Here is an 18,197-nt window from a genome sequence, read left to right on the forward strand (position 1 = left end):
GTTCACTGAAACAATACCCATATTCAACCATTTCACTCATGGTCGCTGAAATGTAGGGGCTCATCTGTCGTAAATTTGTTAATTCAGTTTTAGGTGTAGAACGCATACTACGTTTTCTTAGATTTACGATCACGACTTGAGAACAATCTTTCATTTGACCGTTATCGTTAACTAGGTCGGTTACTGTTGGTAAATGGTAATATATCAGATCAAGTAAAAATCTTGGAAAAGTTCATAAATGAAATGAAAATTATGTGCATTATACAGTTAGGCAGTAGTCGTGACAGTCGATATTGCTTTTAATTCCTGTTTATCGTTCTCAGACTAAAATTCCATAAATATTTTATTGCATGCTTGTTTTGTACTCGCTTTTAAATTTGGGATTTGTCATGGGACTATTTAAATAATCAAATATTGAACTCAAACAAGTAATTAACTAGTTTTTAGTACCACAAGGTATCCGCGTACTCTAACACCTGTATGCCTGGTCAGTACATTTCTCTCTCTATTCTTACCTATTTGATGTTGAATCTGTTTAAACTTTAGATTTTAGAGGGTCTTCGTCCATCTAACTCACCCACAGGCACTATAAGGAGGCTCCATTTTATATGACTAATGAAGTTACAGTTTTTTAACGGTGAGACTAGGAATGCTAGTAACACTACCCAGATGTCCAATGTAAGCCAAGATTAGCAGAACACAAACCTGTTTATTGAATATCATTATTATCTTTTCTCACTCAATAAGTTGCCAGAATAATTTTGTGGCTAACGTTTTACTGAATTGTGCGATGTAATATGAATGTTAGAGTTACGTCACACAGTTACCGTTTCTCTATAATTGTTATATTTGAGTATTTGTCTAAAAGTACTCTGAACTTGACACTGAATATATAAGGGATGCTGAAGCAAAAAACATTACTTGCTTGGTATTTTTATTGGTTGATCCCCACTATTTAAAATGAAATTTTTAAAGCTTCTTTCCTATTTGTTATGCAGATCATTACTTTGAACTGAAACTGTGCTACTTCCATATTTTGTACATCAATAAAAGACTTTGAGGTTTACATTCTATTTTTAAACAATAAGATAAATCAGATTGCTTATAAGTGGCAGAAGATTATTCGAATCCGTATTTCGTAATGCAGTGGACATCTAAGAAACTTCAGTCAAAGGACACTACTTTCAATCCTGACAATATCGACGATGTCGACTTCAGTAGTGAAGATCTTGAACAGGAATTACTTGACTTATTGCATGATGATTCAAGCCTTGAGATTCCCAATGAACCTTCGTCTTTTGATCAGGTAAGTATAATTGGTGTGATCAAAGATTATGTACAACACAATTGGTTAAATCGCTTAAAGCTCAGCAAATGAATTGTTTTTATCAAGAAGAGTCCCGACCGTTGCTGCTACCTTGACGTAGTGGTCGGGCTTGCCTATCATGATGAACCAGTCGAGCTATACTGGCTGGAACAATCGTTCCTCAAGGCCCTACCATGCCAGACAGGTCGGTTGAAGAGCGGTAAGACTAAAAGCAGCAAACCCAAGGTCTGAAGGCGAAGTCGTACTGCTGACTGTACAGAGGTGTGACGGCAGTAAGGTGTTTCCTTCAGACAACCAGCATGACAGCGATGCTGCCTTCCCACAAGGAGGGGTGGGGTTAGAAAAGGTCGACCCTAAAAATGCACACCTCGCTTTATCCCACGGATTTCCGTCTCCGGAGGTAAGGTCCTTTGAAGAACGGAACTAACACATAAACTACCCACAAAAAGGTCGTGTGTGACCAACCTCAAACAGTTGTCCCTTGGGCACTGCAGTCACGCTTTCAGGTCATTAAGACCACTTCTAACCCAATTTTCTTTTTCAGATACCTCTAGAAGAACCCTTCCACGGTGTGGGAAACCGGGAAGTGATAACTGCTCTCATACCTCTAACAGCACTCAAGACCACTGTATTCATAATCTATCTCCTTCTTCACTTCCTACTATTCCTTCCACCTCAACGATTGTCTCAGCATAGTTGCAACAGACGATCACCATTATCGGTTCGTTGAGCCGGAATACTAAAATACCCACCTAAATGTGTTTGTGTTTGGTTTAAGCTGCCTACCTGGGCATTAAAGTCACCCGCTACGACTACTATGTCTGAGTGCTTAGCTTTCTGAAGAAGCTCGGAGAGCTTTCTTCGAAAGTCATCTTCCACTTCATCATGGCTGCAGTCAGTGGGAGCGTAGGCAGAAACGACGAAAAGGCAACGACGTGTGTCCCTATCCTTCCGAGTTCTTACGGAGCCATTCAGCCGGACAGCACACAGGCGACTGTTAACGGGGATCCATTCTAGTAGTGCTTGTTCTGCCGTCGTACTAGGTGCTATGCCTACACCTGCAAGTCCACGAGAACTAGTCATGGGGTCGCCAGATACACCGAGGGTGTATTTCGTTGGCTCTCCATTTTGGCGAGGTGTGGTCAAGAGAATGACCACACTGGGATCCTGTATGCGTGTTTTGGAGACACAGCATACATCAATGGTACGAGATTCTAGGGTCTTAGCCAAGGAGGCCTGTTGACCGATTTGACTTAGGGCACGTACGTTGAAGGCTCCAATGTGTAGTTTGGAGCGAGATTTTAGTAGACCTGGGACAGTGTTTCGCGCACTAGAATCGTTGGCCATAGTGACACTTGAAGAGGAAACCGAAAGAGGAAGCTTAGTATTGAAAGTTGAGGTGGAAGGAATAGTAGGAAGTGAAGAAGGAGATAGATTATGAATACAGTGGTCTTGAGTGCTGTTAGAGGTATGAGAGCAGTTATCACTTCCCGGTTTCCCACACCGTGGAAGGGTTCTTCTAGAGGTATCTGAAAAAGAAAATTGGGTTAGAAGTGGTCTTAATGACCTGAAAGCGTGACTGCAGTGCCCAAGGGACAACTGTTTGAGGTTGGTCACACACGACCTTTTTGTGGGTAGTTTATGTGTTAGTTCCGTTCTTCAAAGGACCTTACCTCCGGAGACGGAAATCCGTGGGATAAAGCGAGGTGTGCATTTTTAGGGTCGACCTTTTCTAACCCCACCCCTCCTTGTGGGAAGGCAGCATCGCTGTCATGCTGGTTGTCTGAAGGAAACACCTTACTGCCGTCACACCTCTGTACAGTCAGCAGTACGACTTCGCCTTCAGACCTTGGGTTTGCTGCTTTTAGTCTTACCGCTCTTCAACCGACCTGTCTGGCATGGTAGGGCCTTGAGGAACGATTGTTCCAGCCAGTATAGCTCGACTGGTTCATCATGATAGGCAAGCCCGACCACTACGTCAAGGTAGCAGCAACGGTCGAGAATACGCGGATGATATAGTTCTGTTTGAAGTTGCTGACGAAATGCACTATTCTGATCCCCTTAAGCAACAATGCAACCACGTTTGGGATGCGGTTCTCTTCCTCCAAATGCAAAATGTTACTTCAGGATTGACTTGAGTCATCGCCTGAATTAATGATGTGGCCTGAATGCATCGACCACTTTGCTTATTTTGTGAGTCTCATCAGTATTGATGGTCTGATGTGTGACGAAATCTCTGTACGGATTCGGAAGGCTCAGCTGTCATTTGCTAACTTGCATAACCTATGGTATAGGCTATATATCCATCTGCTTCTACTTTATGGTTGTGCAGCATGCCCATTAAGAGTAGACGATGTCCATAGGCTACTAGTATTCGATCATAAGTGTCTTTGAAGCATTGCTTGTGTATTTCGGACCACTGAGTAAGCTGCGCCTGAGTTAGCAGTAGAGTACTAGGTATAGATGGGAAATCAATTGATGAAGTGGTAAATCTTCATCAACTGAGGTGGTTAGAGCATGTTTTACGTATGACTAACCACCATCTACCTCCATCGTATCTTCGATGCTTGACTTTTTTCCGTTACCACTGATACTATAACTACTTGTACTGTTCACGGATTTGACCTAACAACTTTATCTCTTTGTGCTAATGAGGTATAGCAACTTGAACTGATGTACATACGTACTAGGTTTTACATTGCGAGTGATTGACTGACTGATTGAATATTTATAAGGTCAACAAGGCGATATTTATTTGCTAAATTTTGTGTTTAGTTTTGTAAATCGAATTGTTTACCAGATTCTACTTTATGACTGACTGAAGTACATTTTTATGCCTATTGATCCAGCTCAATCCCTTTTGTCATATATGAATGATAGTCATACCTACTATCATGAGACGTCAAATATGGCCGTTATATTTATCCCTCATATTTTGTACAATAACTTGAAAAAAAACATTCATAAGAACATTCCTTACTTGAATATTAGATGAATATTCTTATAATTTCGAATTTTAGAAATGAATTAGTACAACTTTTTAGCCTAAACATGTATTCGTTCTCATCTATAATTCACAAACACTATGTAAACAAACACTGTGTAAAAGATAGTACTCACAGGCTGAATCCAAGTGTGTAGTTTGCTTTGAGCTTGTAAACCAATGTGTAGAATTTAGTGCTCTGAGAACATCTAAGTTACTGTTGTATTGTTTTTGGATTACATCCTGTGTATCACCATCACACTAAAAGTATGTTGATCATAAAATTAATGATAGTAGGCAGTGTAAATCTTTAAACGATTTCCGGTTTCCACAGTTGCTCATTGCTTCGAACTATTTAAGATTACTGTTGTCTGAAGTTGATAGGAGTAAGAAAATTTATAAGCTTGATAGTGTTGAGTTCATGTCCTCCCTTTTTTTAAACGAAGCTTTCTAAAACTAATTTGTACTATAAAATTCACAGTTACCGTAGTTCTATTTCTTTGACTGAAAGTCTGTAAATTAATAGAACATCAAGAAAACCTACCGTTGTATCTTTATTCAGAAGGTTCAAATTATTTTCCTCTTACAACTACCTGTAATAGCCTCAAAAATGTTTAAACAATGTGAAGTCACTTATTTTACGTGTAGAGTTATACGTTTAATGCACTTCTTGCGCTTTTATAGAATGAAAAAAACTGTGATAAAGATGACGAATTGTTACTTGCTGAACTAGTAGAATCAATGGAAAGCGGAAAATCACCTGTATCGAACAGAGCTAATAAGATGGATGAGCTAAACATCAACGGAGATATTTTTGGCAATCATAATACAAGTACTGGTAGTACTTCCAAGTTGCCTCATCAAACACCGGGGTTCGAAGAAAGTAATTTTGGATCGTCGTTGATGAATCCTTCAAGAAACAGTGGTCTGACGACGAATTCAAAGGTAGTTATCATGCTTTAGCTTTTGGCTTCATGTGAATATACAAAATAGGAGTTGCATTTTTATTGGTTAGAAATCTTTGTAAAAGAACCGTTTCATACACTTAACAAAAGCTTTGCTCTCGTAATGAATCTGCTCACTGTTGAGATATATATGTACATATGTACATACATAATTTCAAGGGCAAAGTTGATATACCGGTCATTTATAGATTAGGTATATACAATCCCGTCATAATTATTAGGATTTAAATGCAGAGGAAGACGAGGGTATCATATCAAAGAAACGTTCACGTTTTCGTAAATTTCTCTGTCGTGCGTTTTATATTTCATCAAAAATACAACACTGTTGCCGAACCATACTCGGTCATATTTAAAGTTCATAGGTCAAATAATTATTGAAATCGCATTCAGTAAATGATATTGGTATATACCACATACAACAGAATTAACGATTGAACGTCATTCAACACATTAGTGGTAGAATGATATAAAATGTTTAGGCCACTCATTCAAGATTGAAGTTTAGATGTGATTAACAGGCTCAGTTCTTGTTCGCTATATTAGGTTATAAATATATCTATTTGAAATACCTGTTCCTTTATAAGGATCCTTCTTTAGGCCTAATAAGTTTTGTAATCCGTGTTCACTTTTTAATTCTGAATTAATTGAGCTTAAGAAAAAAAACCTGTCGTTGTTCATTGTTCATAGTGAATTGGTTTACGAGAATTTGCTCTGATGATTTACCTATTCTGTAAAAGTCCACTTCGACGGCCTATAGTACAAAAGAAATGGTATTTTCATCTAATATGAGCAATACTTATGGGTCAATGTTGATAGGACCTGCAACAATCTCACAGATACTTATCTTGGAAAGCCAATATTTTAATTAAACATATGTCCTAGAAATTACAAAATACTCATTAATGTACAAGGATAATTAGGTTGGTACAATGTGGATCCAACATATGAAAAGAAGCGTACTGTTTAAAAATATATGATTCGTAAATTGTTTTGGATTGGAAACCTGTTAAAAATATATTATAAATGCGAAGAATATGACGGTAACAGTTTCTATAACTATTTTACAATAGATTGGATACTGTTGTTGGTGGCTGCATTGTCATTCCGAGTAGCTTCGTCTAATCAATCGACTAGAACACTGTCACTTCAGCTTTTATCAACGGTACAGCAGCAAAGAATTCAAAATACAAAGTGGTTGAAAATATTATACTTCAGACATGCAACGCAGGCGACCAGACTGCTATCAAGGAAGAGTAAGTGAAGGGATCACCGTGTGGTAGACTGACTTGACAGTTAGTCAGTGTGTGAATTGTTTAATCAGTTTATATGAACTGAATAGACAATAAACAAACAGGCACAAATCGATTCACACGTATATTAAAATGTATGTGGATAAAAGTTCCTCCTTAATCATTTAAATCAGTACGAAGTAATTAGTAGGATCAAAATGACACATGAATGTTGGGCTTTATACCAGTTCAGAATGCGGTTGTTTGGTTGTTCGCTGTTTGTAAATTATATAAAACTGTTACACAATAACAGATGACTTGGCGACAAAATGTTCAGAATTTATGAAAATGTGATATTTTGTTTATACGTATATTTTGTTCTTTGATAGGATGAAACAAATTGTGATGAAGACGAAGAATTGGTACTTGCTGAACTAGTAAAATCAATGGAAAGTGGGAAATCACCTGTATCGAATAGAGCTAATAAGATGGATGAATTAGAGATCAACGAAGGAGATATTTTTGGTGATCATAAGATGAATACTAGTAGTACATCCAACAGTGGTTCGATGACAAATCCAAAGGTTATTACCATATTTCAGTATATATATATATATATATATATATATAATTTTACAGGGGAACTTTTCAAATTGATACCCAGAGATTAATAACAATAATATATTCTAAAAATAATTATTACGGAATTCATGCCAGTCTACACCCATGATCAGCTTGATGTAGATAGTAATATTAAACGTAGATGATATATATGTGACTAGATTATTTGAAGTATTCTAGTTCAAAAGTTGTTCAGATAGTACATTTTCCATACATATTACAGCAGTGAAGGGAGTCAGCTGGGAACCTTTAGTTCTTTCTAATTGGATTTCCTGTTGATATATTAACGGAGTATTTAATATTATCTCCTGCTCCATAACAAATTGATTATAGTCATCTACAACTAGAGAAAATAAGACGGAAACAACGAGCTCAGAAAAAGAAAAGCAATATTTACTACAATAGGTCAGTCAGGTCTACCATAATACATGTACGAGGTCACTTTTTAATCTATTCGTATTAGATATTATTCAAATTAGTTAAGGTTATCAGGGTCGGTATTAGTGTAAAGTAACAACAGGCAGGGAGGTTTTACTGGTGACCTTAGTAATAAAAACGACTAAACTTTTAAAGTTCCTGTAATCTCACTTGTGAAATGGAATATACTTACAAGTGTAAGAACATTTAAAGCATTTTCAGAGGAGAAATAAGCATCGATACAGTGAACAAAGGACGAGAGTGATTTTATCTCGGCAAATTATACCAGAGTCTGGAAAGTTTTCTGGCAAAGTAATTCACATGGACATAGGATTTAGAATGTGATTGTTTCACTAATAACGGAAGCCGTAACTAAGAGTTTCTGTATGTTGAATTACTTCATAGAATGAGATAGTGTATTATGTATTTTGAAGAAAAAATTAGATCTAGTTTGAGTCTTCTCGTCCATAAAGGGTTGAGTCGGAGTTTATTAAATCTGCACTTACAATTTAAGATACAGTCAGTCCCGAAAACAATTTGTCCTTTATGCGAACACTACTAATTATAAAAGAGGAATATTCTGGGAATGGTTGAAAAAATACATTGTACATCAAAATACGTGACTCGTTATTATAGAGGTTACGAATTATACAACCCAGAAGACGTTGGGACTTGGAGGTTTGTTTCGAGACCTGTTCTGTGAAAGACCAGTTGTAGCAGTTTTAACATGTGCAGAAAGAAGAACTGGTATGAGGAAGAAGTTAGATAAATCGTGAAAAATAATGTTAATTATTACACAAACTCATGACGCGTCAAATCATTGTTTTTCGACTTCTTTAACCTTAAACCGACGAATAGCTGCAAATTGATACTTACTTTAATTACTGTTGCTTATAACGAAACCAGATAGTATCATTGGTTTCTGCACAAGATTTTTAACTCGTATGGAAGTGATTAATTTACATAAATTCTGTTCTCGAAATATCTAAAAAGTTCTGGCTTCGATTACGTGAGTAGGTGTTTATGATGGTGCTTACTATTGAGAAGTTTTAGACTAAGAAGAAAGCTGCTGATTACGTTAATACTAGATAGGGTTTGAATTATTCTATTATTAATATTCAGGACTGAATTTCGATCACTTTTAGTTGGCATATATAGATCATGAGCATATCACGTACTACAATTTTTTAGAATAGATGGACTGTGGTTAGAAGTGGGATTTTGGTCTTGCGTTATATTCTATTTGAGACTCGTACTTTGAATCCAGATTCATGGTTCGGGTGAGTCCCAAATAGGGAGAAATTCTCGTCCCGAATACCACTGCAAATCACGATCCATATATTCTAAAAACAAGTTTTCTTTTAATGCTTCTAAGATTTTAATACTTCCACAACTAGTTATTAATTTGTTTATAAGTACTGTTTTAATTTCCCTTTTACTGAACTTTAAATTTTGTTTTTTGAAATTGCATTTTATTATTATTTACAATTAAAAAAATTCTAATTAACGACGGACAAAGGCATCTTCAAACAATAATGCTTTGGGAAATAGTTCAGGAAGTACTTTAAAACTGACTGCCTCTGATGCAAAACCTGATATTCGTCAAGCTGTATTGGATTATATCAATCCAAAGACTTCTAATTCTGGTTTAGATTTATTGAAAAACCGTCATAAAGAATACAAAGTGAGTTTCCCTCTTTTTTTGAGAACATCATCCATTTACCCTCTTTAAAGTATGTTAGATTTCTTTTCAAAAAAGCTCTCTTGAACATTCGAATAGAATCCGATTGTTTTTCTTAAGTTGTCATGAAGTTCAACATTCCGTATTTCTATTGATTAGTGAAATTTATAAAACAATAGATTCAACTTCATTTTTTTTATATAATGTAGATTTTTTCAGAAGCGTTGTAGAAATATCTTGAGTACCTCATGTAAAAAAGACGCACAAAATTAATGGTAAAATCTTTCAATTTATCATGAGTTTGTGAATGTTAGAAATCCGTACATTAAGCTAATGACTACATACCAATACTAATAAGTGTGAATTTATGTCAGATGTGTTGAAATGTAGTGGACAGCCTAATATTTCAATGTGATCCATAGTTTCGAGTCGCTCAGACTAGTGGTCACATTGCAACTCGATTGATAGGATTCGATTAGGACTAAAAAGGACTGAAAAAACGTAACTTTGGTTACTACTCATTAATTAATCAATCATAAACCATGAAGTTAAGATGAATTTTGTAAAAAAATACGGGATTCTTATATGTTGTTTGCAAACTTAAAGTATTGATTTGTCGAAATAAATTATGTTTACGTTCTAGGTAGATACATTTTGTACAAAATTACGATGAGTTATCTATCATTTAATCATCCTTTTAAAATCTATAGTGAAAAATAAACTTTTTCATATTTATTTGCAAAATAAGCAGGTTATAATACATATAAACCTAATGTAAACACTTGAAAACTCAGGTATTACGTTTTGGTGCTTTTGTCATATCACTTATTGTATGTATTTCAGGTTGTTAAATATAGATTGACGGAATACGTTTTCGTTCCTTTTTTCAAAGCATTGTCTTATAGTTGACGGCTATTCCCATATGATTTCATTTGTTTAATTGATTTTCATAGTTTACAGCACGGACTGATCTTGGCTGCGCAGCATTATGAATCGATTGAAGTTAGAAATGCAAATTATTAGGTGATAACCTACCTGTTTAAAAGTTAAGCCCTCGCCGCGGGACATGAAGATCTTGTATTTGACCCTTGGAGGGGTCGTGGGTATGTATTTCTGGAGAGTCCCATACTAGTACAAAACACCTTTTCGGTGCTTCCAGGTTTTTACCGATGGTTCAACCGATATCCCTTCGTGATGTAAACCATGCAATCCGAAGACTTTCACGAACTCTCTTTACTAGATTGCATTTTAGTATATTCATTATATAATCACTTATTTAAGACTCCATGTTCTCATTTGTGTTGTGTATCTTTAAATTTTTCAACTTCTCTTTTAACCATTGGATCACAATTTTGAATCGTATTCTATCTAATACCATTGAATAATGTTTTTTTGTTTGACTCAGTAGATGTAAATCATAGATTTGTTTAAGAACCTATCTGTACTTATTCTGTTCTGTGAGTTCTGTCGTTAAGTTAGTGAAAATTTTACTGATACTTGAGTCTTGAGTGGTTGACATTTTAGTCAAAATACCTATTTTTTCTAACTGATTAACTCTAGATACAGTACGCGCCTATGTAGCATTTCTTGTTATTTATTTCAGAAGAAATTAAACGTTTATATAGCACTAGTAGAACTGCACGATACAACAGATCAATATTTTAACATAAATATTGGAAAATATTGGTTTGTTAAGATTGGCATGAGTTTACGTGTATTTAACAAGGCTCATTCGTTTTCTGTTAAATTTAGATCAAATTTGTTTATGGGACCCAAATGTAGTGTGCTTTGTGTAAACATGATATTCTAGATCGTTAGAGATAAATTTTGATATACTTGAGATTGTGTTTCAAAAGTTTGGTTTTTCAAAATGATCTCATTGTCATCTATTCTCATGTTTCGTTTTTCTAAGAAGATCCTGAGTGTAGTACTCACCCTGTTATTATGTATGTTTTCATAAACAACTGTACACATATAATAATATATGATTATCAAGCAAGCTTGACTCAGATACTTTATCAATTCTTATAATGTGATCTCTGAAATAACTGTCTGTTAAAAATCTTTCCAAACATTTTTTTGACAATTTATCAAAAAATTATAAATAGTTTTTGGAATTCGGTTCATATTTATAGAAAAATATACGGTGTCATAGTAGACATATTTCCTTGTAATGATCAAATAGTTTTATCGTACTTGAAGTACGGTTTTGTCTTTAACGGGATGCAATACGTTTTTATGTCACCAAAGCCAGTGTTTCGAAATGGTATCAACGATAGAAAATGATAATATATACTGTGCCTGAACACGCATCGTTGAGCCCCATCATGACTCACCTAGTGTTGTTAGTGACTGGTAGTAGACTTTCAGAGGCCCACTCATGACCGAATATCGTGAAGTTACGAAGTCTAGTTTTATTTCTTCAATTATTAGTTCTATAACATCAGCACTGCTCATTCTCTTTAGAACTTTCAGAATTTGGTCAATTGTAAGGTCAAAGAGGAATGAGAAAAATTGGGAGACTTCCTCAATGTCCTAGCCATATTGGTTGCTTAAAATAATAGTAGTGGTAAAATTGACTATTCGCAATGGCTTTCACGATATTATTATCCTGTTTAATTTCTAACTCAGTTTGCTTTTTATCTTCGAAGGATGTGCATTTTATTTATTTATTTATTTGATAGATATGTGAGTAATTTTCATATATACTGTTGTTATTGTGTACATAAGTTAGCTGCTTTGCAAGCTCGTGATACAGGCCAACTAGGGAAAGCAAGAGAATTATTAGAAGCATCAAAGTGTATCGGAGAAGCTATCGTGAATATAGAAGCTGGCAAAGAAACATTCGATCCAGAAACAGACTTACCTCCGCCGCCATCGAAGTATGAATTCTCTAATGAAGGGGATCTAAACAATAAAAATGTGATTTCTCAGCCTGTAAAATCGACTGTACCAGATATTATGAAAACGTCTATTGTTTGCACAGAAAATATCTTAGCCCGTATAGCCTACTATAAAGTATGTTTCAAAATATTCTAGTGTAATACTTTTATCGTTTTTACACAAGTTCACTGGTGCATATCGTCAATATTAAATCTTATTATTATATTATTAAAAATCAATTCAACTGATATTGTAAAATCTATCATATAATGTATAATCTAACTAATAGTCAATCTAATATCTTATTGACCTTTATTTTAATTAAGACAAGAAAATGTAATTCAATAACCAATCTGATGAAGTCAGTTGATTACGTACTTATTATTCACGTTACAGTCAACCAAAAGCGATTGGTAATAATTATTGCCAGTTTAATAGGGTTTCATATAAAGGTGATAAAAATCATTGGTTGAAATTCTATTGGAACGTAGATCTTCCTTTGAAATACAATTACCATCATTACATACAAAAATGTATGTTGTTGCATCTCTGAGCTTGATTGGTTTACTGGATCGAATAATCCAAATAGTTAAACGGTTAGTAATGGAAAAGTAACTAGGTAACAGATATAGATTTGAACAGTGATGGTTTGTGATTAGCAGTAGAATACAGGACTCCCTTTTCCTCCTCTTTGGGACTTGTCAGCTGGATATACCCCTTTCTCAGAGTTGATATTCACTGAAGAGTTGGAACTCAGTACTGTTTGCTTCAAACTTCATTGCGTTATCCAGTCCGCTACTGAGTCCAGATAGTCACTAGCTTGTGCGAAGCGGTGGATTTTAATTTATATATATTGGTTATTTGAATCTTCTCATTGATATTTAAGACTGCAGTTGATCAGTCTCCTTTGGTATATGTGCGTCCTTTGCGGATTGCGTCTATATTGCCATTAAATCACAAGCATGTTTAAGCAGAGAAGGATGGTGACTAACAGCTTTGAAGTTATTTCGCGATAAACTATGGAGGAATCTGCTAAATAACAACTAATAATTAGCTCAAATTATCTTATTATTAAGTAATACAAAATCATGGTAAACTATGTTATGTGGATTTCTTCTCACTTGATTTTACTGTCTTTTCGTCAAAGGAAAAATTAAAGGAAATAACCAACGATGACTCAAAGAAACGTCGTTACAATCGTATCCTCGCACGGTATGATGAAGGACTGAGAGCTTGTGAACATGGAGTTACTTCGTTTGAATTTGAAGAGTTGGTCCCGCCTCCAGGTTATCCTCCACTTACTGATCGTTCTAAATTAAGTAAAGATGTAAAACTAACTAACAATGATCCCAAAACAACTCTTGCAAAACCTAGCTCTGGACATCATCAAATAAAAAATAAAACCGAAGCAATTGTTGAACTGTTAACTAAACGTCAAGATGAGTTGAAACAAGCCGCTAAAACTGCAAAACAATCTGGTAATATTGAGTTGGCTAAAACCTACATACGATCAGTTCTTGGAATGAATCAAATGATACAAGCTGCTGAAGCTGGCTTGCCAATAGATTTAACTCAATTACCACGGCCACCTACTCTTACTGATTCTAATCCATCTAGACCTATATTAAGTGGATTAAAATGTGATCCACCTGTAAAGTATGCCGTTGCCTTTAATTCTTTATCAGGTAAATGTTTTCAAATAGTATATTTTCTTAGAGAAATTTAACTGACTTTTAAAGAAGTATTACTGAACACTTTCGATACTTCTGGTATTATTTTGCTTTTTTTATTTAATTTCATCATAGATACATTTCTTTCTACTTACGACACTTTTCAAATAGCGACCTACTACCCATTGACCTTCTCATTTACTTACAATATACGGATGACAGAATTCAGTCTTTTGAACACTTTAAACACTAATGCTAAAATGTTTGCAGTGCTTTTCTTCTCTCCTCAAAGTGCATACTGTTGCTTTAGAACTGATAAGGTAGTGTCAGTGACAGATTTGATTATGGGGAAAAATGTAACTGAGCGCGTTGAACACCGTACTTATAGACTCAATTTGTTTGGTAACTGGTTGGTACGTGAAATCTAACCACCCTGAGAAATTTCGTCCGTTTTTTGTTACTGTATCTCGTCCATAGAGCGGACAAAATCATCGTATGTTTGTAAAAGTACGAAAAATGGCCCAACAATTCACTCTGTATCACTTAATTAATATAAAATACCTGACTATTAAAGGTAGAAAACGTCCTTATGTTTCACTTATTCGATAGAAGCTGTCTTCGAATCATTTAGTAAGTTTAATTAGTAACAAATGTAACTCAGAGTAAACTACCCATCAAGTAATATTAAGGTTGGATGTGGGTTACTACATAGGGGTGATAAACCAGTTGATGAAGCTGTTGCCTCATTGTCTGAGGTAGATGGGACATGTTTAACTTATACCCAGCAACTCCTAACCGTGCATTACTAGTTAGCGTGGTAGTATATAAGAAAAAGTTAAGAATCAGTCACTGAGCATTGTAAGAAAACACATGGTTTCCATTTGGGATCTTCAGAATAATCGTAATGTATAAATAAAACACTTAAGTCACATCTCAAAATCTATTTTGGTAGTGGAGTTGTATTTATATTTTCTCTGTCGTTGAAATGTGAATGTTATTTCAGAGTCTTTGTTCCATTATTGCATTCGTTGGCCACTACAATTGATAATTCTTTATCCCTACTTTACTCTTTGTCTTGTATGTTTTATTCCACTGTATTGATATGAAATGTAACGTTTTAGCCCACTGGAGATTTATCCCACACATCGTTGTTCTTGGCCGACACATTTCAGATGCATTCGCTCTTAATCTTTCTAGATGTTCAGTTTTCCTTCATATGTGTATACTTTTATATTTCATCTTCTTGAACATATTCTAACTGTTTAGCACTTCTGACTACTAGTCCTACTACAAATATTTTGATTCCTTTGCTATCCATTTTGTTAACTTCATCTCGTCGTGCTAACGTTTTATGAGGCCTTGCCCATGCACACATTTTGAAAGGCTGTACGTTAGTTGTAACTGATCGAGCAACTGCAATTCTTTAGAGCAAATTTGTCGGTGTAGCGTTGCTTACACTATTATTAATTTGTATTCTAGGGTTACATAATGTGTAGTGCGTATAAGACTAATGGTAGAACCTGTCGAATTCAGTGATATATATATATATATATATATATATATATATATAAATTATACTTAACGAAATATATTTAAATTCATGTTGATTTGTATGTATCACTTAAATTATGTGTGATAATACTATCAAAATATTTTTTTACTAAAGTTGGATAGTGCCTAGCAGCGGAATCTAGGATACACATTTCGTTCTATTTGGGACTCGTCAACTAGATGTTCCTCCCTCTCACTATTAGTGACTACCCCGAGACTTGAACCCAATACCTTTCACTTTAAATGTCAGCATTTTGTCCATCGAGATATTGAGTCCAAACAGCCACCCAATTGTTCACCGTTGTTAATGCTAAATACTACATTGGTTACTAACCACTTACAATCCTTAATATTAACAACAAGAAAATACAAACCTTTACAATCAAGCATTCTGATATGTTCTCTTTGTTACTTAGTACTTTTTTTAACAACTCTATATTTCAAGATAAATTTTATATGTTCTGTATAGGTGATCAATTATTTAAAACATACTCAGAAATTCTATCGGAACAAGAACAACTAATTAACAATTTAATTAATCAACATCGTCGTAACGGCGGTGCTAATGCACAGTCGATATTATCGAAATTATCTGACTTACTCAGTGTGAATACATGTATCAAGAAAGTATTATCTAAATACAATCAACATGTATCTTATTTAACCGCATATTTTGAATATGCCAATTTGCCTAAATGTAATTTGAATGCTGAATTAGCGGATGATATACTTGAAGTTAGTCATATTCAAGGTATAGCTTATCCACTTCCATCACATTATTCAAATATTGATACTTATGTTGAAGTTGAATTCAGTTTAAATAATGCTAATCCACCAATGAAGTTATCTACAAATGTAGTTAAATCAAATAGTGAACCAATATATAGTCAATCAGTTAAAGAATTTCGTGTAAATACAAAAAGTCATTCATATAGACGATTTGTTCAGAATAATCGTTGTCTAAAAGCAACAGTAAGTTGGTTTTCTGTTGTATTAATTTATAATTGTATGTTTATTAAGGTTGTTTTTCCCTTGGTCAGTTTTGTTACTTTTAACTATGATCCTATTGAGTCAAACTCGACGTCAGATAATTTGGTATCAAAAACGGTCAATATCAATTAGCCCATGCACTAGATGCTTGACCGAAAGTCAAGTACATAAATAAGTATTTGGTTATTGATTTACATAGATATTGATGTTACTCTCACTTTAGACAATAGGGAAGATTAGTTCCTCAGCAGTGAGATTTCGAAGGTATAGTGTACTTTGTTCTAAGTGGTTTAGTTTTAAAGCCTTTATTATCTTTCTAAATAGCATCATCAATGCAGAGGCGATTCATTAAAATGTTCACTGAACTAATTAACTTCTTGTTCTTTTACAATGAATTTTGATTAGCTGTTGTCCGTATTTGTTTTATTACCGTGTGCATATTTATGTCAATAATATTATTCCTTCAACAACTGATCTCTAATTTTGTAGTTAATGGTCATTTTTAATTTTGGTTCCTAAATTAAGTCTATTTCAATTTTTTTATTGACTGTTGATTGGTTTAATGGTTACGCTTCCAAAAATTCTCTAATTTTCATTGTATGACCCGTGTCCATCATCGTAACGTTTTTCCAGACGAATTCATATTCATAGTTCTCTATACGGGTAAATCATCTTACCGATAATGTGTAAGTAGTATACTTTGTTTAGTAAGTGTTAAAAAGATGACTAAACATGATTTCGTTATTCTACTTTTGTATCGTAGGCATAACATTGGCATCCAACATACATACTGCATCCATTAGGTCGTGACTAATTCCAATTTATATGTGTGTAATTTTAATTAACTCTAAAACTGATCATAACTAGAAAATATTTCTGTTATATCGATTGAGTGCGTACGTGCCCTGTTTGATATATATGAACGTTATAAGACCTCCAATTAGAGAGCAGAGAATTTATTAATCGCCCAACGATACACAAAAGCCGTATGAGCAGCCTTGAGTACTTGTCAGTCCTGCTATCTGCCTAGCCCAGCCAGTTAAGTCCAGAACACCAATAACAGCATCTGCAATATGAATCATTATTCTCAAACATACTGGGTTTATATACCAAACGGACTGACCACATCGTACCATAAAATAGAAAATAACATTTGTACAAGATTTGGCCAAATGTGGCTGTGAATCGGGGGAACAGTAATTAATAGGCTGGGGATAAATCAGGAATGGTAAATCGTAGTTAAGTTACTTAGCAATTATACAATAGGAAATATACATACTACATTGGTCCATAAATAGTCCTCAAAAGTTACCATTCACAATTCTTTTCGGGATACAACAATTTCTCACATAATAATAATAATAATAATAATAATAATCAAATAAGTAATTTTTAGTGAAAAATTATAATCATAGAAAGTTTTGAACCATATGAATAATAAACATATGATCATTTCAGTATATTCAAACAATACAATGTGATATAACATTGAATAGCTAATAGTTTTCTATTAAAATTGATTATTAGTTGCTAATGTAACCGTCATCTTTACTCTTGTGATTTGGTTATATTTTAGTTTCATTTACTTTGATCATTTTATGCTTACGAAATAGTTGATCAGATTCTAGTCTAAATTTAACTAAAATAATTAAATAATCGATTATTATCATTATCTAAGAGATGTATTGCTAACTGTATTGTAGAACTTATTTATGATGAACAAAAATTGGAAATCAGAAGGGGTTTTTGTGGAGATTTAGTATTTTTATAGTTGAAAGCATGAGTCAATTGAAGCTAGACCACCAAGGAAAACCTGGAAGCACTAGAAGGCCGTTTTATCCTATTGTGGGACTCCTCAGTAGGACGAAACGGCCGTCCAG

General features: G+C 34.4%; 1 protein-coding gene across 1 annotated transcript in view; it reads left to right on the top strand.

The window, feature by feature from the left end:
• Positions 1–943: 943 nt before the first annotated feature.
• Smp_045980 (putative cc2d1b protein) overlaps positions 944–18,197 on the top strand; it is a 20,880-nt gene continuing 3,626 nt past the window's right edge. The window contains exons 1-8 of the mRNA XM_018789579.1: positions 944–1,061; positions 1,098–1,306; positions 4,995–5,255; positions 6,894–7,088; positions 9,062–9,226; positions 11,954–12,241; positions 13,254–13,791; positions 15,797–16,299. Of these exons, the coding sequence (XP_018655007.1) occupies positions 1,142–1,306; positions 4,995–5,255; positions 6,894–7,088; positions 9,062–9,226; positions 11,954–12,241; positions 13,254–13,791; positions 15,797–16,299 (2,115 nt within the window). The 5' untranslated portion in view covers positions 944–1,061; positions 1,098–1,141. The remainder of the gene's footprint in view (positions 1,062–1,097; positions 1,307–4,994; positions 5,256–6,893; positions 7,089–9,061; positions 9,227–11,953; positions 12,242–13,253; positions 13,792–15,796; positions 16,300–18,197) is intronic.

This window comes from Schistosoma mansoni, chromosome W (genome assembly GCF_000237925.1).
Source record: "Schistosoma mansoni strain Puerto Rico chromosome W, complete genome".
Taxonomy (NCBI): Eukaryota; Metazoa; Platyhelminthes; class Trematoda; order Strigeidida; family Schistosomatidae; genus Schistosoma; species Schistosoma mansoni.